Source organism: Bubalus kerabau, chromosome 14 (genome assembly GCF_029407905.1).
Source record: "Bubalus kerabau isolate K-KA32 ecotype Philippines breed swamp buffalo chromosome 14, PCC_UOA_SB_1v2, whole genome shotgun sequence".
NCBI lineage: Eukaryota > Metazoa > Chordata > Mammalia > Artiodactyla > Bovidae > Bubalus > Bubalus kerabau.
Window position 1 is genome coordinate 39,259,865 of NC_073637.1, and position 21,795 is coordinate 39,281,659.

Here is a 21,795-nt window from a genome sequence, read left to right on the forward strand (position 1 = left end):
TTGGCTACAATATTTGTGGCAAAATTATGGCCTAAAAAAAAATCTTATCATAAACCACTTAAACTTTTTCTGGAACTAGAGAAGACCCTACTAAAATTATACCCTCAAATATAATATACAAATTAGCAGTTCTTAAGAGGTGACACCTACCATGGCTAACTTCACTGGGTCTCTGGAAATTATGAATGAGAGAACTACATTAGAAGATCACTTAATTTTCCCCAAAGTATAAAAACTATCACATTTTATTGGAAATCACCTCCCTGAATATTCCCACGGACAGAAGACAAGAAGTAAAGGAACAGAGTAAGAGGTCAGTAGATATGAAGTGGGATTCCACCTCCAAGAAAAACAAAAATAGATCTTTACAGTTAAGTTTGTGTCTCAACAGTTTAGGGAATTAAAAGTTTTCCTCTGATGAACTGATTCAAGAAAGATTACACAGTAGATCACAGAACTGCTATCCCACAGAAAATAAAGGGCAAAGAATTAAACTGAGTGAAAGTTTGGACTCAGGAATTTAGAAAGTGGTTGTATAACACTAAAAGGTAGTACAAATAAAAAGGTTCACAACTAACAGAGGTAAACCTTCAGATACATATTAAGCAAGGAGAAAAGGAATTGTTATACTAGTCTGAGATAATTTTGCCTTCCTATCCCCTTATAATCCTTACTGTCCTAAAGGAAATGTTCCAGTTGAATGGAACCAGAATGTACTCTCTAGTTTTATACAAAAAGACATTCCTCTACTCCTCCCCAAATTACCATCTCATCAGTCTACTGGACATAATATCTAAACATTATGTCAATTTAGTTCTTATAAGTCTAGTTTTCTGGAGCCAATACTCAATAGTCATCTTAAACTATACTGTTCAGTTATCTATCACCTTAAGGAAAATGTTTCAGGAACCACAGATCTACACTCTCATCAGTGAAAAGCGATCATTTATGACACTAAGTCGTTTATATTTAATATTGATCCCAGGAAACAGACAGGTATTATCAATGGATTCTACTTGGCTATCTCACTGAAATTATTTTTATGATATCATAAACAGGTTTTTTTTTTTATCTTTTTCAAGAACAATTACATTTGCTTTATGATCCAGAACTCAGGTTCAATCATTAATCTGTACACTAGACTGGGTACAGATCTATTTTCTAAGGAAAATTCTAGATCTGAATTGTAGATTAATTCCTCAGTCCTTTTGCATGCTGAGAAGAGTTGTCTTATTACCTATTTTGGTTAGGTTGCTTTAATTTTTTAACCCTATTCTCAGCTCAACTGATTTTTCAATGCATATGGACCCCTACCTTAACTGGCAACACAGAATATTTACATTCCAATGCAGGTATGGCCTTAATTTCTTAGTGAATAGAAAGTGAAAGAGTTCTGGGCAACAGGTTGATAGTCAACTTCAAGTAATTAACAAAACAGAATATATATTCACACACCAATGACTTTTTATACTTTAATAACTTATGGCGTGCTGGAGAAAAATCTCAAAAGAAGTGTAATATAAGGTGTGATGTGTACAAAGTAACAGTGGGCTAGGATGACTGGCCTAATTTTCAAGGAGCCCTAATTATGTGGAAGATTACGAATTTAAACCTGGGCTTCTTTTCAACACTGGTATTGGGCAGCTCAATTGTGGTATGTCAGCTGAGTCCTTCTCATCTAAACAAAAGGAGATCAACTCAATTTCAGATTTGTTGTTTTTCATTAATAATGAGTCCATTGTACATCCTGGAAGCTCCTTCTAAGGTACACAGATGTCACTAATCTGAACCCAAATCTCTCTTGCCTCTTTGATTACACCTGACAAACATCCTGGCCCATGCTGACCCAAGTATGTTGGTCAGCACCACACAGAATGGCTGTGGAGTTTGACACCTGAGGCTTACAATTCTGAGTGGTTTCTAGAAACTAGAATGATAAATGTTTCAGTGAGTTCTTCCAACACCAAGCAAGCCTTTGTTTAGTCTCTGATCTTTTGTTTACCATTGCAAGTCACATCTTGACATTGCTCTGACCTTGCAATCCTTTCAGAATTAAGGTGATGATAAGAAAATAACTAGAGCCCATATTTCTTGGAACTCACATTCTAAGGAGAACACAACCATTACAGATCTTTTGGAACTAAAGCGGCTAAGCACAAAAATGTAAGCTGAAATTTCCAAAGTTTCAAAACAAAGCTGATGTGGTTGTGCTTAATGAATGAGTATGATTACCTTTTTTGATAAGATTCTTCCAAATTCAACTATTATACCAAGGTGAACTATTTTTCATATTGTTTGTAACTGTTATCGTGGAATGTAGAAGACAACAGAAACTAAACAGGTGAAATGCTTTAGCTATGGAAAGATGAAGGAAGAGTTCAAGGAAGAGTCCCTGTACTCAACTACCTGAGTGACAGGGTGGGGGCTCCATCATCTTAAAGTGTAATGAACACTACCCTTCATTGATTTCGTATGACAGTCATTCATGGAGGAAAACCATCCACTTAAAGGAGAATGCAGGAGACGAATGATCCAGGCATACAAGATTCAAGCCAAGAGCAGAAAACTAAGAATGGGGGTGTGGACGAGGGTGAGTGGGGGTGAGTGTCTTCCAGTGTCTGACTCTTTGCGACCCCAGGGACTGGCAGGCAAGAATACTGGAGTGGGTTGCCATTTTCTCCTCCAGGGAATCTTCCCAACTCGAGTATTGAACCTACGTCTCATGCATTTCCTGCACTGGCAGATGGACTTTTTACCACTGGGAAGCCCAAAGAATAAACTGAGGATGTTTTAAACAAGATTATCTGTAAATGAAAGAAAGTATCTGTATCTGCAACAAGAAACAAGACCAAGAAAGTCATGGTTTAGTTGAATTAGAATCAGGTGCCTTTTTAAAATGGCTAATTCGTATGGGGGCAGGGATACTTTCAATCTGTTTATTGGAAAGATGAATTCCTACACAAACTCTGTACTGTTTTACATTAAGTAAGAGGTTTAGTTTAAAAAGCCTTTAAAAGAAAAAAATTCTTCGCTAACTTGGGGATGATCCATCTTTAAACAATTAAGACTTTTCTACTTCAGTTATAAAAATAGATTTCTCAAGTAACACATAAAAACTACTATGAAAAACAACATCTATGAAGTATATTTTAAAGAATTATTATATTTCCTGACTTATTATGTAAGTTTTCTTATTCAAAAGCAGGCAGTAATAAATTCTAGAAGTATTCTTAAGTAAAGGCCTTCTTGTAAGTCCTTTCAACATAACAAGACAGCATTAGAGAGCTTCAAAGATGATTATCTTTTTGAAATTTCCCTGTGGAATACAAAAGAAAATGGAAATATATTATCTAACAATGGGGTGGGACAGAGTGGCAAAGAGGACTATACTTTCAAAATATATGTATTTTCTAAATTCCATCACTCTAAGACAATTTCTTCTCAAGCTTAACAACAAAAACAAAAACTTAAAAGTGGTTTTAAAACACTGTGGGGGGAAAAAAAGGAAAAAAAAAATACTGTGGAAAAGATAATAGGGGAATTTTTCTATTATTAGTGAGGTTGGGTCAGAAATAGAATGACAACTATCTTGCCAACTTTGACATTTTAAAAAATGTTTGATGTAGTTTAGGTTTCTCAACATTGAGAAACCTAATCGATTGACTTAATCTCTGATAATTTAAAGAACTTATGAAAGGTAAAGGGGACTGTGACACTCAAGGAATGTTTTTGTTTTTGTTTTTTTTGGAAAAGGTTTTTTGTAAAGGCACAGAGGGAAGAGACAACTCAGTGCTTAGTCCTAAAAGACAAGAGGATGTGAAAGAAAGAGAAGCTGTTGCTTTCTTAAAAGATTAACTTGCTACCTCAGATATGCAGATGACACCACCCTTATGGCAGAAAGCGAAGAGGAGCCTCTTGATGAAAGTCAAAGAGGAGAGTGAAAAAGTTGCCTTAAAACTCAACATTCAGAAAACTAAGATCATGGCATCTGGTTCCATCACTTCACGGCAAACAGATGGGGAAACAATGGAAACAGTGACAGACTTCATTTTTTGGGCTCCAAAATCACTAAAGATGGTGGGGGCAGTCATGAAATTAAAAGACGCTTGCTCCTTGGAGAAAAAGTTATGACCAACCTAGCCAGCATATTAAAAAGCAAAGACTTTATTTTACCAACAAAGCTCTGTCTAGTCAAGGTTATGGTTTTTCCAGTAGTCATGTACGGATGTGAGAGTTGGACTATAAAGAAAGCTGAGCACCGAAGAATTGATGGTTTTGAGCTGTGGTGTTGAAGACTCTTGAGTCCCTTGGACTGCAAGGAGATCCAACCAGTCTATCCTAAAGGAAATCAGTCCTGAATATTCACTGGAAGGACTGATGCTGAAGCTGAAACTCCAATAATCTGGCCATGTGACGTGAAGAACTGACTCATTTGAAAAGACCCTGATGCTGGGAAAGATTGAAGGCAGGAGAAGGGGACAACAGAGGATGAGATGGTTGGATGGCATCACCGACTCAATGGACATGAGTTTGACTAAACTCCAGGAGTTGGTGATGGACAGGGAGGCCTGGTGTGCTACAGTCCATGGGGTCTCAAAGAGTCGGACACGACTGAGCTGAACTGAACTTGCTATACCACCAGGCTTCCCTGGTGGCTCAGATGGTGAAGAATCTGCCTGCAATGCAGGAAAGCCAGGTTTGATCCCTGGGTCAGAAAGATCCCCTGGAGAAGGGAATGGCAACCCACTCCAGCGTTCTTGCCTGGAGAACTCCACGTACAGAGGAGCCTGATAGGCTACAGTCTATGGAGTTGCAAGAGTCAGACTCAACTGAGCGACTACCACTGCTATACCACCAGCAAATAAGCAAAGTTTTATTAAGCTCTTTATCCTCCTCCTTCAACACCACACTCATTTTATAAAACTGCCAATAAGTTTCAAAATATTAAAATTTAATTATTTTACTGTGTTGAACTTTTTCGCCCATGCTTGTAATTAATTTATTCTTGAGTAGCAATTATAAATGCTCTTTATTTTTACAAAGCTATGTTTTCCACATTTTATTTTTTGACTTTACACTGACTGTGATTTGAGGTTTTCCCCCAAGCTTTTATATGAGATTTACATTTTCATATATCTAAATGTTTAATCTGTGACTCCTTTTAAGTTCAGAAGTTCTTTCTTCCTTCCTCCAGAATTGATACCCAACTTAAATACTTTTTCTACTGTATGTAGTTTTTAAAATGCTTATTAATTCAATCCAAGGAAATATTTTCTATATGAAAAGATAAAATCTTCTTTCCCCAAAATACCAATTTTCTAACAGGATTACTTACTAAATAATTTTTCCCTTCTCATTGGTTTGTGATACATTTATTTATCACATATTCAAAACTTATATACAAAAAGGCCTAGAAAAGAGTAATTCTATTTTGATGTCTGTTCTTACACTATTATCTTTTGGTGTTTGGTAGACTTATCCTCCTTCAATATCTTAATTAAAAAAAAAAAACAAAAACCTGCTTTCTTATCTTTCTTCCAAACCTTAAAAGCACCCATTCTATCATTGAACTGAATTTCTACTGAACTACACATTAAAGCAATAATTTGTAAAGAATATATATTTTTATAATATTTCAAAATAATAATTTTATGGTTTCTTCTTTTCTGTTTTTAATTTCAAACACCTCTTTGAGGAAGCAGTTTAGAAAACGTGCTAGCAGCCTTCAATTATTAAGTGACCATCACCCAACAAAAACAGAAATTAAAATATTAAAAATAATGTATTCACAAAGCTACAATCAGTAGAACCTCAGATTTTTTTAGGAATAACTATTAGATTAGGAAGAGCTTTCTTTAAGTTAATAGGCCATCTCTAACAATGTGACATTCTACCTGCTAACAACAGTACCACAACTGAGTACACTGGCATCATAACTTCTATCTCCAGTAACAGGTTTCCAAATAGGCTAGTTCTAATTTGATTTATTATTATTAAGTACTTCTTTTTTGTAATAAAATAGTAGGGCAGAATATTCAAGCAATTTTAGATTCTACTTGTATGATGGCCATGATTTTATGTGCTCCATTAAAAATCTGGTCTAACTTATCCACAACATCCATTATATAATTCCTTCTTTTTCCCAAGCAGATTTATAATCTTTCAAACATAAATACTGAAAAATTATCATTCTAAATAAAACTGCTTACCATGATACCACCATTTTGTTTTCTTTGGATTCTTGTTACATGTTCGAACATAAAAAGAATTATCTGGTGGTCGTCTCTGAAACGAAAAAGTTTAAATAGATAAGTTACAAAACAGGAAAACATAAGGAGATAGTTTTATTAAAAACCTCTAGGCAAAATTATTATAGAATGTATAAGAAACGATATAAGTGCTGATGTCACAACTGAAAAAAAATATATTCCAGGAAATGTAGCCTCTAAAACACTGAAATTGTTTTTTTTTTTTTTTTTTTCAAAATAGATATGCATATGTGATTTGGGTTAGCTTCCAGTGGGATTACTAGAGAACGACAATCAACCATAGTGGCAGCATTAGGTTCTAAAGAATTCTAGTTTTATTTATCTTGTCTCCCTAGAAATAATTTAATAATTATTTTATGAGCTAATCAAAACAAAAGTCTACCTAACTAGCTTTGTCTAAGAAATTCTAGCAATTTATAAACAAAGGATTATTGCTCTCCTGTAAAAAAAGTATAGTTAAGGAGAAACTAAAGGATTCAGTTTCCAAAATGTATGTAAGAGGAAATGAAGGGAGAGATACATTAGCATTTCTGCTATACCTATGTCCAGGCCAGCACACTATTAGAATCATATGGCAGCGCTACAGGGGAGTTACATCAGAAATAGTGATGCCAACAACAGTGAAGATAGGTTGTAAAAGAATTTTCTTGAAAAACTATTAGATGTGGATCAAACACAAGAAATATGTGCCTCTCTACAAAGATTTGGAAACATGTGAAATGCGTATTAGAGCCACTGAAGGCAGGTTAGTGGATATATGACAGGTCCAACTAAATAGCAATGGTGAACAGGACTACTGACATAGCGGAAAGCAAAACTGACAGTCAGTCTCACTTGATGCTTCCAAAATCCATATACAAAACTATGATCTAACTCTTATGAGATAGCAATCATAGTAATTTAACAGAACAAGTAGAGCATAAGACAGTAAACAGCTATTCCAAGATCATCCTGTTTATACAGTTTAGAGAAAATTCCTGAAAAATTACCATGAAATTAGATGCCTACTTCAAAGAATTGATGGTCTGCCATTGTCTGTCTTGTAAAGTCATAACCTGTGCTCGTGTAGAATAAACTGCTACTGCTGTAACAATTTTATAAAGTCATTTACCACAACCCAATCTTCAAAAATCAAAAGAAAGGGGGAAAATTCATTCTGTTTGCTTTTATCAAGAATATAAGCAAATTAGTGACTAGGAGATGTGTTTCTTAAAAAACTAAAGTATACAAAAAATTGGATTAGCAAAATTGTTTTAAGAATGGAATACAAGCTGGAAAGTTTGGACTATCTATATCACAAGATCACTGAGACTAAAGTGTAGGTTACTGAAAGGTCCCTGATCTCAATATCAGAAATGATCTTTAATCTGCAGACATAATGGATTTAAAAGCCTTCAGTCTAGGGAACCATTCTTGACTATGAAAAAGGAAATTGGAACAGAAGAATTATGACTAAAAATTGTCTCTGGTAAAATTAAAATTTGTATTCTGAGAGTTGACAATTAAAGTGAAATTCATATATCCATGTCCAGTACAGAATAAAACTCACCTGTTTTAACAGAACAATTTCCAGTGAATTTTAAAAGACTTTTTTAAAAGTCTGTTTCGTGCTAGATTCCTCTCAATGCCTGAGCATGCTTCCTCTTCATCTTAGTAACCTGGTACTTAGCACAGTAACAATGGCACATAGTAGGGTCCTAATAATGTCTGAATTTTATCATTTTTCACAAAACTACTGCTGTCAGAATCTAACTTCCAGATTATCATTTTGGTTGAATAAATTATAATTTATAGTTTATATTATATAATATAGTTTATCAATAATTTAAATGGAATGATTAGTCTTACACTATGCAAGAACACTAAGAGACAACTAGAAAGTGAGGGGAAAGATGAGGGTTAGAAAAGGATGAAGGAGTTAGAGAACAAAATAATTTTCTAGTTTTTAATAGTAAATCATTGCATTTAAATGTAAACAGATCTAATAATCATAAGGCACATGTAAGAACTATGCACAAACACCACTGGCATTAATCTTAACTTATTAAATCCTATAGTTACTGCCTCATCTTTCTATAGGCATTAAAATTAAGAGAAACCTTTGTAATTGTAAACTGCTCTGCGCCACACCTAAGTATGTGTTGGGGCTGGAGGCTGGGAGAGGAGAAAATATGGAAGCAATAAATGAATAAAACTTGTTTCCAAGCCCTTGTGGTTAACAAAAGTTCAAGTGTAGCCTAAAATGTAGCCAAGAAAAGCCAACAACCAAGAGGAAACTCAAGTTAAGTGATACTAACATTAGATGATCGGAGAAGGCAATGGCACCCCACTCCAGTACTCTTGCCTGGAAAATCCCATGGATGGAGGAGCCTGGTGGGCCGCCGTCTATGGAGTCGCACAGAGTCAGACATGACTGAAGCGACTTAGCAGCAACATTAGATGATATGTACCCTCTTTCATCTATTCTAAGATGTACATTTTTTTCCTTAATATTTTACCCATATGGGGATCATCTTTCAACTAAGGGTATGTGATAGTTTAACTGCAATAAGTTTCTTTCCTTCTCTTGTGGTACATAAAATTGCATATTAGAGGCTCTCACATTAGAATTAATAAATATATATGAAATTAACCCATTATTTCCCATTCTTATTTGAACAAAATTTTTTCTTATAAACTGAACACCATGAAACCTCCTATGGAACTCACATTCTAAGAAACTCACTTTGCAAACAAGTGACCTAGAGTGTTTCAAAATCTAGATAAGCTACCATTTAAAAATGAAGTACTCTCTTCAATGTTCTCTAAATAGTTATTTGGTAAAAGTGACAGTTCAAATGGAAAAAAAGCTCTGCTACAATAAATAAATAACCCTACAGCTCCCTGATCTCTAAGATAAATTCATTTCTCCTTTAAACAGAATACAAAACAAAACCCTCCCCTCACCCTCACTATGGAGAAGAAAAGCTTTAAAATGTAGAAATACAAGAATATTGAGACACTAACCATCAAGCAGGAATGACAAAGAGGGCTGGAAACAGAGAGGATTTAGATACTTTAAAAGGGTATTCTAAATTTAACTCACATGATTTTTCTTTCTGGTCTTTTCCCCCTTTCTCCATCAGACAGAATCTGTAGATTAGTAAAGGAGAATAAGAGGAAAAGTCCTGAAAATTCTATTAGTAATTTAGTCTGCCGCCTTCAGTCTAGTCTTTATGATAGGAGAGTTCCGGTTCCTGGACAATTCCCTAAAACAGGCTTATAAAGTGGAAACCAGCAGAGAGGCGAAGGGAGCCAGAAGGCTTGTTTCTGGGGCTTCCCACAGTGAAATCTAGAAACCATAATTTCTTATACACTTTTGCCCTGTGCATGCTTACAGAAATAAAACTTAGATTATTTAAGAACATCTGAAGGCATTTCCTATTTAAGAAATATAAAGTCTGATGTCTATTATTAAATTATTTTCCAATCTACTACTAAACATCCTCTATAACTTCACAGTAAAAAGCATTAAGTACTTTCTTCAAATAAATTTTATATTAAAACAGTTTCTCTAACTGAACTAAAAGAAAAGCTATTACCTGAATAGTTCTGAAAAGTCCTACCTTTTCTTTGCAGCTGGAAAGCATGCTAATAATGCTAAGACAAACTGACTGGACTGAGAGCGCTGGGGACCAGTCTTCTGTTAGAATGGATAAACAGATATGACCATTGCTATAAACATGAGGATGAACAGGAATATTTTCACCAGTAAACATGACCTAAGAAAGAACAAAAACCATTAATTTTATCTGTATTACCAAAAAATAAAATATTCTCCATATAAGTTAATATTTTAAAAACCAAATTGAAAACAAACAAAATCAATGCCAGGAACAAGATAAACTGCTTGTATTTTATTCTTATCAATTGAATAAGTAATGGTTTTACTAATATGAATAACCATGTAGTAGGAAAAAACCTTCAGATTATCTAGTTTATATTTCAGCTATTTTTCACAAATTACTTTTAAATTTTCTAAATTACCAAGCATTTTTAGACTAGTGAAAGACAACTGTATGTACAAGAATGGTTTTTCAAATTCTATTCATTGTTCTCCACATACAGAAATCAAATACACTAAAATTCCAAATCCTAGTGTTCAATTTTAGGACAATATAAATTACATGTAATAGGAACACTCCTCCTACTGACGACAATGCTATTATCTAAGGTGCCATATACATAAAAGGAAATGATTGCTATATATTCTACCTCATCTAAACTCAAACTTCAGTATGATGAGCAATTTCAAATTACCACTTATTAAGGAGTAAAGACCTATGTGCTTGGATGAAAAAGCAAAGGTTGAATGAGTCTTCCAATTATTTGCTCTTTCTCTCTGCTTTTTCTTTTACTCAATTCTTCTACCAGTTTTCTCCTTTATCCATCTTCCCTCAGCACTGTTTTGAAAGATAATAAATCTATTATTTCCTTCCTTAGCCCTAATACATTCAGAATATCAATAGTGCTGCTTCTGAAACATATCTATCTAAGCATCTGAATAGGTAGGAGAGTAAATTCATATATTCCAAGGAATCTGTAAGCACAGGCCAAACTACATCAAAGTAGAAGTCTCATATTTAACAAAGCTTGGATATATGTTAGTTCATAATACATCACTTGGATATAAAATTAACCATCAATCCTCTAAGTGAATTTTATACGGCAGTATGATGCACCATTTTTACTGTTGCAGCAGTTCTTAGCAGTAACTCTTATTTCTTGATCTGCCCCCTCACCCCTTTTAAAAGTTTCTGGCTGTGCCTCGTGTCATTCAGGATCTTGGTTTCCTGACTAGAGATGGAATCCAGGCGCCCTGCAGTGCAAACATGGAGTCCTAACCACTGAACTGCCAGCAAAGTCCCCCATCTGGCTCTTAGGGGGGAAAAAAAATCATCTGGAGATCTGGCTAAAAATACAAATTCAAGAGCCCCACTTTCACAGATTCTGATTGACTAGGTATGATGGTATTTTTATAAAACTCAAGTGGTAAAGAACCTGCCTGCCAATGCAGAAACCGTAAGAGACATGGGTTTGATCCCTGGGTTGGGAAGATCTGCTGGAGAAGAGAATGGCTACCCATCCCTGTATTGTTGCCTGCAGAATCCCATGGACACAGGAGCCTGGCAGGCTACAGTCCATGGGATCACAAAGAGGTGGGACATGACTGAAGTGTCTTAGCACATCAAACATAAACTAGTAGTTCCCAAACCAGACTTAATAGTAAGTGTATCTCAGCCCCACAAATTGCCTCATACTTGAATACCTCATACTTGAATACAGCAAAATCTTCATAAGGAAAAAACCCTACCTTAAGTGATGAAAAATTGATGAAATATACTGCTCTAGGTATATCCACCCTTTTTTTCCTTTATAAAGCAGAAGAGAGCCAGTAAAAAAAGTGTAGCCACAATAAGGTATGCTATATTTTAATACAGGATATATTACAGTAAACTACCATAAGTTAGGTTTTGCTTTTAAATATCTACCTATAAATCTGATTTTAGTACAATTTTACAAACACTTACATTTAACAAAGCACACTTTCATATGAGTAGGTGTCTTCTACTATTTCTACTGCTAACATATGGGACCCATTTCTTCAGCTGAAGTTAATATAAGATTCCAATAACACAAGACAAGACTCTACACATGGACATCACCAGACAATCAATACCAAAATCAAACTGATTATATTCTTTGCAGCCAAAGAAGGAGACGCTCTATACAGTCAGCAAAATCAAGACTGGGAGCTGACTGCGGCTCAGATCATGACCTCCTTATTGCCAAATTCAGACTTAAATTGAAGAAAGTAGAGAAAACCACTAGACCATTCAGGTATGACCTAAATCAAATCCCTTATGATTATACAGTGGAAGAATAGATTCAAGGGATTAGATCTGATAGACAGAGTGCCTGAAGAACTACAGATGAGGCTCGTGACACTATACAGGAGGCAGTGATCAAGACCATCCCCAAGAAAAAGAAATGCAAAAAGGCAAAATGGTTGTCTGAGGAGGGCTTAAAAACAGCTAAGAAAAAAGAAGCGAAAGGCAAAGGAGAAAAGGAAAGATATACCATGTGAATGCAGAGTTCCAAAGAATAGCAAGGAGAGATAAGAAAGCCTTCCTCAGTGATCAATGCAAAGAAATAGAGGAAAACAATAGAATGGGAAAGACTAGAGATCTCTTCAAGAAAATTAGAGAAACCAAGGGAATATTTCATGCAAAGCTGAGCACAATAAAGGACAGACATGGTATGGATCTAACAGAAGCAGAAGATATTAAGAAGAGATGGCAAGAATACACATTAGAACTATAAAAAAAAGATCTTCATGACCCAGATAACCACAATGGTGTGATTAGTCACCTAGAGCAAGACATCCTGGAATGCAAAGTCAAGTGGGCCTTAGGAAGCATCACTACGAACAAAGCTAGTGGAGGTGATGGAATTCCAGTTAAGCTATTTCAAATCTTAAAAGATGATGCTGTGAAAGTGCTGCACTCAATATGCCAGCAAATCTGGAAAACTCAGCAGTGGCCACAGGACTGGAAAAGGTCAGTTTTCATTCCAATCTCAAGGAAAGGCAATGCCAAAGATTGCTCAAACTACCACACAATTGCACTCATCTCACACGCTAGTAAAGTAGTGCTCAAAATTTCCCAAGTCTGGCTTCAACGTACGTGAACCATGAACTTCCAGATGTGTAGTCTGGATTTAGAAAAGGTAGAGGAACCAGAGATCAAATTGCCAACATCCGCTGGATCATGGAAAAAGCAACAGAGTTCCAGAAAAACATCTATTTCTGCTTTACTGACTATGCCAAAGGTTGACTGTGTGGATCTCAACAAACTGTGGAAAATTCTGAAAGACATGGGAATACCAGACCACCTGACCTGCCTCTTGAGAAACCTGTATGCAGGTCATGAAGCAACAGTTAGAACTGGACATGGAACAACAGACTGGTTCCAAATTGGGAAAGGAGTACATCAAGGCTGTATATTGTCACACTGCTTATTTAACTTATATGCAGAGTATATCAAGCAAAATGCCGGGCTGGATGAAGCACAAGCTGGAATCAAGATTGCCAGAGAAATATAAATAACCTCAGATATGCAATGACACTACCCTTATGGCAGAAAGCGAAGAAGCATTAAAGAGCCTCTTGATGAAAGTCACAGAGTGAAAAAGTTGGCTTAGAACTCAACATTCAGAAAACAAGAAAAGATCATCGCATCTGGTCCCATCACTTCATGGGAAAGAGATGGGGAAACAGTGGAGACAGTGTCAGACTTTATTTTGGGGACTCCAAAATCACTACAGATGGTGAGGGCAGCTGTGAAATTAAAAGACTTGTTCCTTGGAAGGAAAGTTATGACCAACCTAGACAGCATATTAAAAAGCAGAGACATTACTTTGCCAAAAAGGTTCGTCTAGTCAAAGCTATGGTTTTTCCAGTAGTCCTGGATGGATGTGAGAGTTGGAGTGTGAAGAAAGCTGAGTGCTGAAGAATTGATGGTTTTGAACTGTGGTGTTGGAGAAGACTCTTGAGAGTCCCCTGGACTGCAAGGAGCTCCAACCAGTCCATCCTAAAGGAGATCAGTCCTGGGTGTTCATTGGAAGGACTGATATTGAAGCTGAAACTCCAATACTTCGGCCACGTGATGCAAAGAACTGACTCATTTGAAAAGATCCTGATGCTGGGAAAGATCGAAGGCGTGAGGAAAAGGGGATGAGAGAGGACAAGATGGCTGGATCACTGACGTGATGGACATGAATTTGGGTAGGCTCTGGGGGTTGGTGATGGACAGGGAGGCCTGGCGTGTTGCAGTCCATGGGGTCGCAAGCAGTCAGACACAACTGACTGACTGAACTGAACTGAATATAAGATAGGAAGAGGAATTTTTTCTCAAAGGAATGACTTTATACACTGCATTTTTTTGTCCTTTAAATTCTGGACATTCACCCTCCATTTCCATGAAGTTGCTGCTGCTAAGTCGCTTCAGTCATGTCCAACTCTGTGCGACCCCACAGATGGCAGCCTACCAAGCTCCTCTGTCCTGAGGATTCTCCAGGCAAGAATACTGGAATGGGTTGCCATTTCCTCCTCCAATGCATGAAAGGGAAAAGTCAAAGTGAAGTCGTTCAGTCGTGTCCAACTCCTAGCGACCCCATGGACTGCAGCCTACCAGGCTCCTCTGTCCATGGGAGTTTCCAGGCGAGAGTACTGGAGTGGGTTGCCATTGCCTTCTCCAATTTCCATGAAGAGAGCTAAAGTAAACCTGATAATTAAAAGGAAAAGTCTTAAAACAAGAGATTGTCCTGCCCAATTGCAGAACACCCCCTGAGAGACTTGGGTACAGCTGTGTTTGAAGGACCATTTACCTCAATTATATCTATCAGTAACAATGTGTTCAGTGGCTCAGTCATGTCTGATTCTTTATAACCCTATGGACTGTACCCCACAAGGCTCCTCTGTCCATGGGATTGTCCTGGCAAAATACTGGAGTGGCTTGCCATTTTCTCCTCCAGGGGATCTTCCTGGCCCAGAGATCAAACCCAAGTCTCCTGAGCAGAATGAAATAAATTAGATCTCAATAAAGATAATGCTATGAAAGTGCTGCACTCAATGTGCCAGCAAATTTGGAAAACTCAGCAGTGGCCACAGGACTGGAAAAGGTCAGTTTGCATTCCAATCCCAAAGAAAGGCAATGCCAAAGAATGCTCAAACTACCGCACAATTGCACTCATCTCATGCTAGTAAAGTGATGTTTAAAATTCTCCAAGCCAGGCTTCAGCAATACACAAACCGTGAACTTCCAGATGTTCAAGCTGGTTTTAGAAAAGGCAGAGGAACCCGAGATCAAATTGCCAACATCCGCTGGATCATGGAAAAAGCAAGAGAGTTCCAGAAAAACATCTATTTCTGCTTTATTGACTATGCCAAAGCCTTTGACTGCGTGGATCACAATAAACTGTGGAAAATTCTGAAAGAGATGGGAATACCAGACCACCTGACCTGCCTCTTGAGAAATCTGTATGCAAATCAGGAAGCAACAGTTAGAACTGGACATGGAACAACAGACTGGTTCCCAATAGGAAAAGGAGTACGTCAAGGCTGTATATTGTCACCCTGCTTATTTAACTTATATGCAGAGTACATCATGAGAAATGCTGGGCTGGAGGAAGCACAAGCTGGAATCAAGACTGCCAGGAGAAATATCAATAACCTCAGATATGCAGATGACACCACCCTTATGGCAGAAAGTGAAGAGGAACTAAAGAGCCTCTTGATGAAAGTCACAGAGAAGAGTGAAAAAGTTGGCTTAAAGCTCAACATTCAGAAAACTAGGATCATCGCATCTGGTCCCATCACTTCATGGCAGACAGCTGGGGAAACAGTGGAAACAGTGGCTGACTTTATTTTTGGGGGCTCCAAAATCACTGCAGATGGTGACTGCAGCCATAAAATTAAACGATGCTTACTCCTTGGAAGGAAAGTTATGACCAACCTAGACGGCATATTAAAAAGCAGAGACATTACTTTGCCAACAAAGGTCCATCTAATCAAGGCTATGGTTAGTCCAGTGGTGTGGTGTATGGATGTGAGAGTTGGACTCTAAACAAAGCTTTGTGCCAAAGAATTGATGGTTTTGAACTGTGGTGTTGGAGAAGACTCTTGAGAGTCCCTTGGACTGCAAGGAGATCCAACCAGTCCATCCTAAAGGAGATCAGTCCTGGGTGTTCATTGGAAGGACTGATGTCGAAGCTGAAACTCCAGTACTTTGGCCACCTGATGCAAAGAGCTGACTCATTTGAAGAGACCCTGGTGCTGGGAAAGATTGAGGGCAGGAGGAGAAGGGGATGACAGAGGATGAGGTGGTTGGATGGCATCACTGACTCAATGGACATGGGTTTAGGTGAACTCTGGGAGTTGGTGATGGACAGGGAGGCCTGGTGTGCTGCAGTTCATGGGGTCACAAAGAGTCGGACATGACTGAGTGACTGAACTGAACTGAATGCTTAAAAAAAAAACAAAAAAAAAAAATAAGGGATTTTAAACCTGCTGCATCCGAGATCAGACGAGATCAGGGTAGTATGACCGGAGACTAAACGTGCTGCATTCAGCACAAATGCAGCCAATCTAAAACTTCCAACAACCCAAAACACGCGAAGTGACTTGTTGCACATGGTACACACGGTACAGGTAACCCCTAGGAGTTTGTCTAAACAGAGAAAGGCTGAGTTTCCATGCCAGAGGAGAATTCCTGAGATATAAGAAAAAACGTTTTTCAACAGTTTATTCACGTAAAAGTCTGGTAAGCTGCCTGAATAGACAGTTTTGATGTAAACTTTGCTATTCTGGTTCTCTGCACAGGACACAAGTGTAACCACTGGTGAATTTTTTCAAGGCCACACTCTTAACTGTCCTCGTTTATTTAATATGCAGTACAAGCCTGAGGAGGAAATGGACATTTCAAGCTTTTTTAATGCAGCTAAACTAAATAGGTTCTGAAAACTTAAGAGTCTTTAAACTTTTCAGAGTTGAAAACCTATTTTTGGGGGGCCAAGGGAGTCACAAATAGCTGATAAACTATCTAACACAGATATGAAAAGAAAACTGAATACAATGAATTTGAAACCAAAGGGAATAAAGGGTTTTGCTAATTTGTTTTTTTAAACAATTTTTTCAGATTCAAAGTAGTCATTCAGATTAAACAACAAGAGTGCACATATTCCCCATTACGTAAATCAAACTGAATAAACTGGAATTACAGACTTTCAAGAACAAGCTGTTTAATGGAAAAAAAATTCAGAAAAGGATCTTTTATCTAATGTATGTGAACCACATCCGAAATTCTGAGTCTGCATAAGAAGCAGCCCTCAAGTGTCTCTAAATTTCCAAATACCCAACTATCTGTGTGGCTCAAATTTGAAAGCAGATGAGAGCTGAGAAGGAACTATGCTTTTGGAGGTAAGAATGCATTTCCCACATACAACCTAAAATTTTAAGCAAATCAACCTCTGGGTAACCTTTGGGTACTAAATGTATTATTTGTTCATAAAACTACTAAGATCTAAACTTAATGCTACCAAAAGTGATAATATAAAGGGTGGATATTAGCTAACTGTTTCTAATATGAAATTCATGTTACTTGTTATACCTGAGGACTTTAAACATCAAGCTGAATACTCACTGACCTCACAGTACTGAGATCTTACACAATGCAGGCATACTAATGTGTTCAGACTAATGCTCCGCAAGAGATTAGGAAGTCAGACACTGAATATGGTATGTCAAGATAGATCAAAATACAATATACATAGAATGAGCAATACAAAACAGGCTATAATTATAAAAGCCAATCTACAATATGGACATCAAGGTTTCTATAGGGACAATAAGAGGGAATGTTTTCTCTGATTAAAATTGCAAGTAGATGAGAATACTTAAAGGGCAACTATAAAAACTGAACATGCAAGTAGATAGTTTCATAAACTAAAATAACCTAATTATGAATAATATATATGACATAGATAGTCTACCATATATGATAAATATTTGACAAAGGTGGTTGGGGATAAGACTTTTAAAATAGTTTTCAATTCAATTCTCCCCTTTTTAGTCATCTCATATGGATCAGTAGAATGAATATTAATAGTTTTCACAAAGCAGTGTGAGAATCAGACCACAAAAAGACGAAGACACTATTTGCTACAATGTTTCTAAAGCTTTATAATCAAGGCAAGTATATTTTTTAGCACCTTTAAAATAGGTCCAAAATATGGCCACTTTCACAACCTCCATGGTTACCCTTCTGGTCCAAATCACTATCACCTCTCACCTGGGTCAATGTCATCGCTTATCTGGCCTCCCTAAAACCGTGTGCTTCCACATCTCATCAAATAAAATTTTCAGTGAATGGGGAATTTCACAACCACTTGTCCAGAGCAATGGACCTCAGGAAAGTTTTGCTATCAGAAAAATCTTCAAATCTATACGTACATTAAGCTCTGAGTACTGGACCCTTTATAATTATTTTATAACCATATAGATAATATGATTAAAATAACTTTAAAATCATTTAAAAGTATTACTGGACTTCCAGTGCTCTGTCCTTTTCTTAATCATGGGTATCAGAACATATAACTTCTATGACATGGGAGGGATCATAAAATTAACTGATGTTAAAAGGGGATCTTCGTATTTCAAAAGACTGGAACAACTGCCCTAGGGTTTCCACATCATTCTACATGTAGTCTTTAATTTTCCGAAATAACATTACTTAATGAATTTTTTGTTGCTGATTAGTTGCTAAGTCGTGTCCAACTGCTTTGCCACCCCATGGACTGTAGCCCACTAGGCTCTTCTGTCCATGAGATTTCCCAGGCAAGAATATTGGAGTAGGTTGCCATTTCCTTTCCAAGGAACCTTCCCAACCCAGGGATTGAACCTGCATCTCCTACATTTAGCAGGTAGATTCTTTACCACTGAGCCAATTAATGAATAAGCAGATATTTTCCATGTTGGTGTTCACATCTAATCAGCAGAATGGGAGAAAAGTAAATTGGATTTGATTCTTGATTGTTCTAATAACTAGCTTTTAAACCATAAACAAGACAATTCACTTCTACAGGCTTCAATTCCCTCACATTAAATGAGGATGAATCTATTTCCTCTATTTCATTGAGCTGTTTCAAGATAAAATCAGAATGAAAGTTACATTAATAAAGTATGATGCAAATACTACAATACAATAGAAGGCATGGAGGTTAATGTGTGGCTGAAATGCTTCAGTTCAGACTTGACCATAAAGAGACTAGACTGCTAAGCTTGACTCTACAGCAAGTAAGAACCATTTACTGAGAAGGGTGAGGATGGTGGTGGTGGATGTATGTGGGAAAACCAATGAGGCAATGGCACCTTCAAAGAAATTTAACAGCCATGTGAGAGGATCTCTAGGAGTGGGAAGAATTAAAGGCTACTCTGTAATAGTTCAAATGAAAACTATAAACTTGGACCACACAGCACTGATGATAACTTAAGAAAAGTGATCAGACTGCCTTACGTCTGTGAAAGGATCTGAAAAACCACACTTAAGAATGAGGGAAAGGAAAGAAATTTAACACAAGAAGATGCGTGAACAGAAATCAAAGAGAGAATTCTCTTATTTTGTTATTAGGAAAAAAACTGAGTTTATTAGCTATGTTAAATTTGGGATGTCTGGAGGTGTTCAAGTAGAGCTGCCCAACAAGGGCATGAAATTAAACCTCAGAAGGAAGAGAGTGTAAACAGAGGTGGAAATCTGGGAGTTAGTGGTTTAAGATGGTTAAAGACATTAAAGAGTGAGAAGAATAAAGAAGCTGCTGCTAAGTTGCGCCAGTCGTGTCCGACTCTGTGCGACCCCATAGATGGCAGCCCACCAGGGTCCCCCGTCCCTGGGATTCTCCAGGCAAGAACACTAGAGTGGGTTGCCATTTCCTTCTCCAATGCATGAAAGGGAAAAGTCAAAGTGAAGTTGCTCAGTCGTGTCCGACTCCTAGCGACCCCATGGACTGCAGCCTTCCAGGCTCCTCCGTCCATAGGATTTTCCAGGCAAGAGTACTGGAGTAGGGTGCCATTGCCTTCTCCAATAAAGAAGCTAGAGGACACCAAAATCAGACCAGTAAGCAGGAGTGAAATCAGGGAAGAGGATAACGAATAAAAGCTAAGATGATAGGATTTATGACAAAGGCTCTCACAAAAATATTAAAGATGAAATTCAAATGATGCTTAAGTTTGACATTTGATTTAGAATGAAGAACAAAGTTTTAGAGAATACCTTAGACCTAGTTTCATGGTTAGAGGATTTTTTTTTTTTTTTTAAGATTTGTGAGTTTCCACAGTTAACCTTCTCCAGTATTCCCTAAGGCAAAGTTTCTGATTCCATGATTTGTATTCTTCCTTCACAGGCCTTCAAGGGATTTAGCTGAAGTGAGGTAGAGGAACAGGTTGAGAACAAGTGGATACCTCACTGCCTTCAAGCAAAAACAGTTAAGATGATGCTGATAAGCCAAAGGCAACAACAGAAAGTGAAGATTATTTTCTGAAGAGAAGGAATACATTTGGTTTCTGATTACAGTTGATGTGTGGTTATTATAGAAACCCAGAGATCACGACAAGACACATTTCTTCACCTTTTTTTAGAAAAACATAAAAATGAGCCCCCAACATCTTACTTTTCTGCTCGCATAAAAACTTCAGAACTCAAGGAATCAGTTTCCATTTAATACTATGCCTTGAAACAATTATCTTTTTAACTACAGCACAATACAAAAGTTGACTTCCATCTATACTCCCACATGGCTAAAAGAAGATTAAGCTATTTGTGTCACTACTTAAAGTAGTGACCTTTTCTTTTCTTGGGCTCCAGAATCACTGTGGACGGTGATAGCAGCCACAAAATTAAAAGACGCTTGCTCCTTGGAAGAAAAGTTTAGCGTGTTAAAAAGCAGAGACATCACTTTGCCGTCAAAAGTCCATTTAGTCAAAGCTATGGTCTTTCCAGTAGTCATGTACAGATATGAGAGTTGGATCATAAAGAAGGCTGAGCGCCGAAGAACTGATGCTTTCAAACTGTGGTGCCAGAGAAGACTCTTGAGAGTCCTTGGACACAAGGACATCAAATCAGTCAATCCTCAAGGAAATCAACCCTGAATATTCATTGGAAGGACTGATGGTGAAGCTGAAACTCCAGTACTTTGGCCACCTGATGCGAAAAGCCAACTCAATGGAAAAGACTCTGATGCTGCGAAAGATTGAGGGCAGGAGGAGAAGGGGGCGAGGAGAGAGAAGATAGTCTGATGGCATCATTGACTCAATGGACATAAGCTTGAGCAAACTCTGGGAGATAGGGAAGGACAGGGAAGCCTGGCATGCTGCAGTTCATGGGGTTGCAAAAAGTAGGGCAAGACCTAACAAGTGAACAACAACTTTAAAGTAGCAATAAAATATGAATTTCCTCAAAAATAGCATATTTTAGCACCTAACACGGAGAAAGCAATGGCACCTCACTCCAGTACTCTTGCCTGGAAAATCCTATGGACGGAGGAGCCTGGTAGGCTGCAGTCCATGGGGTCGATAAGAGTCGGACACGACTTCACTTTCACTTTTCACTTTCATGCATTGGAGAAGGAAATGGCAACCTACTCCAGTGTTCTTGTCTGGAGAATCCCAGGGATGGAGGAGCCTGGTGGGCTGCCATCTATGGGGTCACACAGTAGGACACGACTGAATCGACTTAGCAGCAGCAGCAGCAGCACCTAACACACTGAATTTCAGGTTATTTGGGAAATTTCATGATCTACAACACCTGATCACCTAGCAGTGCTACACAGAGTTAGTCACTGTCTTATCATTTAGCTACTAGTAACTCATTATCCATCTTACCAACCCAGAAAGCTGGAATTCATCCTAAATTCTCCTTTTCTCTAACCTCCAAGG

The 21,795-nt window shown here is 37.5% G+C and overlaps 1 protein-coding gene across 4 annotated transcripts in view; it reads right to left on the reverse strand.

Annotated features, from left to right (window-relative positions):
• The window catches only part of UBE2W (ubiquitin conjugating enzyme E2 W), a 109,087-nt gene that overhangs the window by 53,057 nt on the left and 34,235 nt on the right, over positions 1-21,795 (reverse strand). For all 4 annotated transcript variants that reach the window (XM_055546285.1, XM_055546284.1, XM_055546283.1 and 1 more), the window contains exons 4-5: positions 9,875-10,030; positions 6,210-6,285 (exon numbers count right to left, since the gene is read on the reverse strand). In XM_055546285.1, the coding sequence (XP_055402260.1) occupies positions 6,210-6,285; positions 9,875-10,030 (232 nt within the window). The remainder of the gene's footprint in view (positions 1-6,209; positions 6,286-9,874; positions 10,031-21,795) is intronic.